Source organism: Pholcus phalangioides, unplaced genomic scaffold (assembly GCF_987345545.1).
Source record: "Pholcus phalangioides strain wild (caught in Gottingen) unplaced genomic scaffold, Ppha-v1.0 ptg000008l_1, whole genome shotgun sequence".
Classification (NCBI taxonomy): Eukaryota; Metazoa; Arthropoda; class Arachnida; order Araneae; family Pholcidae; genus Pholcus; species Pholcus phalangioides.
This window is the reverse complement of record NW_028301601.1, coordinates 56,828,115-56,831,406: the sequence shown is the minus strand read 5'-3', so window position 1 is coordinate 56,831,406 and position 3,292 is coordinate 56,828,115. Positions and strand designations below refer to the sequence as shown.

General features: G+C 37.1%; 1 protein-coding gene across 1 annotated transcript; it reads left to right on the top strand.

Annotated features, from left to right (window-relative positions):
- The first annotated feature begins 1,698 nt into the window (after window positions 1-1,698).
- LOC149084582 (protein maternal effect lethal 26-like) lies at window positions 1,699-2,364 on the top strand. The gene has a single exon (XM_089235330.1). The coding sequence runs from the start codon at window positions 1,699-1,701 to the stop codon at window positions 2,362-2,364; it is 666 nt and encodes a 221-aa protein (XP_089091456.1).
- Window positions 2,365-3,292: the final 928 nt, after the last annotated feature.

Genomic DNA, 3,292 nt, shown 5'->3' with positions numbered 1-3,292 from the left:
TTATCGAATGTTAAAAGGCGCAGCTGCGCTTGATTATTAGTGCTCAATTATTATGTAAGTTAAATTTCATTCAGTAGTCATATCTATTGCTATTTTCTAATTTCCATGCAACAAATTTTTATCTCATTCTTGTTTCTTTTATGTTTTCATAAATCTAATATCTAACCTCAAGACAGTTCAGTTTCAATTGTTTGATAACCTGATGTCAGTCATGCAACCGTTTACATATACTGTTTTGAATTTCAAAATTTTATTATATTTAATGCAGTTAATAATATAATATAATTTATATAATATAAAGTTTAATATTTAATTATATAGAAGTTACCTCTTTATCAAATTACAAAGTTTTCACTTGTAGTTATAAATAGTAGGTTTTGGACAGTTTAGGACAGGAGGGTTTTGGACAGTACTGTCCGAAACCTTGCCAACCCTGGTTATAAGCATAATCAACTGTATATTTGTTTTAGATTTATTACATGTGCTAAATTCTACATGTTAATTTCTCAGTGTTAATGAGCTTTGCAAGCTTTTTGTGCTAGTAGACAATGGAAGTAAATGAACCTTTGGATAGAACGTGTTTTTAGAAATGAATTCTCTTTATTTGATTCGCATCGATACCTCCTCCTACCCAGAACATGGCCCGCCACTGTCTCAATGAAGAGATATAAGCAAGTGATCAAAGACCTGGAACATCATGGAAAAAATTCATAGATGAAAAAAAATCATTCATAGGATACCAGTGAAATATAGGGAGGGCGGGGGGGGGGGTTCCATACTTTTTTCAAGATAGCAGCATCTCGAGTGATTGGGGAGAAAATCAAGTTCATCACAGGGTCCCTTAGGCTGAAGCCTGTGTCCACCTCCTTCCAGAGTTGTCTTAAAGATCAGCAGGTAAGCTCGAGCCACCTGTGAATAAACTGATCATCAGTGTCAATCACCCCCAAAATTTATTAGACCTAAACAAGGACATCAAAATTAGGTTTTTACGTGCATCATTTAAAATATCTCAATGCCGTATTCACTACTCATATTGCAAATTTCATTTCCAAGTTACACTTTGATTGCGTGAGATTCTTATTCTTGCTTCTTTTTTTTTTTCAAATCCAAATATAGAGTGATTATCCTGGTAAGATGACAAAATAACTGTGGAAAGTCCAATAAACAAATCATTGGCATATCATCTGCAGCTGCACAAGTGATTGAACTGACAAGCATAATTTGAGGCGCACACAAATAGATTTCAGAATCATTAAATTTATTCAATGGATCCTCCCGCTGATGGAAAATTAGAAGTGCTGGGAGGAAACTACCTCCTAGAGAAGTGCAATTATAAGTGGACTATTGAACACTTCAGCTGCCTAGATTTACGGATTACTAGATCTTACTTTAGTCCACCATTCCAGCTTGAAAGAGAGGGCGTAAACTTCCAAATCGCAATGCAACTAAGAAAATAATACGAACATTCTGCAGAATATCTTTCTTTCAGTATCGTCGTTGTGAATAAAAAAAAGAGATTTATTTATGAGACTTGTTTCATTCTGTCTGATATCCAATGTTTCATTGCGTAATACCAATAATGAGATTTTGTGCCGCTTGGATTGTTACCATTTTACGTTTAGCAGGACTATAAATTTTCAAAAAACCATTGAAAAAGATTTGATATCCAAACTGGTCAATGATACTTTGGTAGTAAGTATGGAAATGAATGCTCCCATTAATTTTTGTCATAATTGCACATCTGGCCGCAAGGAATTTGCTCCAATTTCTGATGATTTCAAGAGCTTGTGGATGAGTAAGGAAAATACAGACTTTGTCATTTCTGTGGTCGAACAAGACATCCCTGTTCACTCCGTAATTCTTGGTGCACGTTCAAAAGTGTTTGCTGCTATGTTCAGACATGCTACACTGGAGAAAAGCAGTCGCCATGTGGAAGTGATTGACTTCCAAAAAGACATAATGGACTCCTTCTTGGAATTCATCTACTCTGGGAATATACGATGTAGGCCTATGGATGTAGACCTTGCCCTTGAACTTCTACGAGCGAGTGACAAATATGAGGTTAGTGATTTAAAATCATACTGCACCGGTTACCTGATATGCAATCTGAATAATGAGAACGTTTGTCATATCCTGGTGAATGCAGACATTTACAATGCTAAGATGCTCCGCAGCCATGCTACAAATTATATTTGCAAGCACTTTCCATCGACAGAGGATTTTGAGTCAAAACGTTCAATTTTCCTGACCAGACCGGAACTGCTTTTTGACATCATCAAAAGATTCATGGAACAAAACGAAGCTGAAAAAGTCAAATCAGATGGACAGGGCAATAGTGATAGGAAAAGACCACGAAACCTATAATTCTATGTGTGGCTGAGTTTTGCCAACGCTTGGCGTAAAAAGGACTATGCAGGTTATGCGCGCCAAGCGACGGAAAGAAGAAAAAATATTCAGTGATTGCGAGTGGGTGTAAATAACATGTTTTCTCGTGTGTGTGCATTTTTGTAAATAAATTAATTTGGTGATTGTGACAAGTCGTCTTTTAATCAGAGTGGAGTCAGATGAGCGTTATCAAATCAACTTGGTCGACATCTCCAAATATGTTCATATCTAAAAAATTGTGCAAATTTGGGCTGTTCAGACTTTGGGGGTATATTATCAGTTTTTTTTATTAGTATATATATATTTGGCTATTTTCAGAACAAATATGTTTTATGTAAACATCATTTATTCTCATTGTGGTCTGATAAACAACAGTACTGATAGGAATATTCCCCAGTAGCACCACGACATAGTACAATATCTGAGAATTCAAAAAAGTGTGTTACACCAGGATCCCCAAGATTTGGCAACGGCGATTAAAATCGCCACGTTAATAGAAAATAACGAAGGTCTTTGCCGTTCATTCGGGACAGTTAATGTGGCCTCAAGTCAACAGCCGCAGTCAAATTTGGATTTCTTTTCTTTGCAATCAATGATGGCCGAAATTATGAATGAGTCGGTACTACAGTGTGCTACACTTGAACTCTCCAAGGAGATGAGAGAGGTGAAAGTGTCTCACAATAGGAGCAGCGTAGCTCCCATTCATAACCAACAATCCCATAATCGTAACTTTTCTCAGCGATACAATGACTCTCCACGGCCCTTTGCTAGAGCGCCCCAACACGGCAACCGCGCCTGTTTTCAATGTGGGTCAAGCGCACACTTCATTCGACATTGTCCGAATGTCAGCATTTTTCCGAGGAGGTCTACTCCAATGAATAGAGCAAACTTTTCCTTCCGAAGAAGC

Coding starts and splice junctions, on each gene's coding strand:
- LOC149084582 (XM_089235330.1), top strand. CDS start 1,699: ATGGAAATGAATGCTCCCATTAATTTTTGTCATAATTGCACATCTGGC.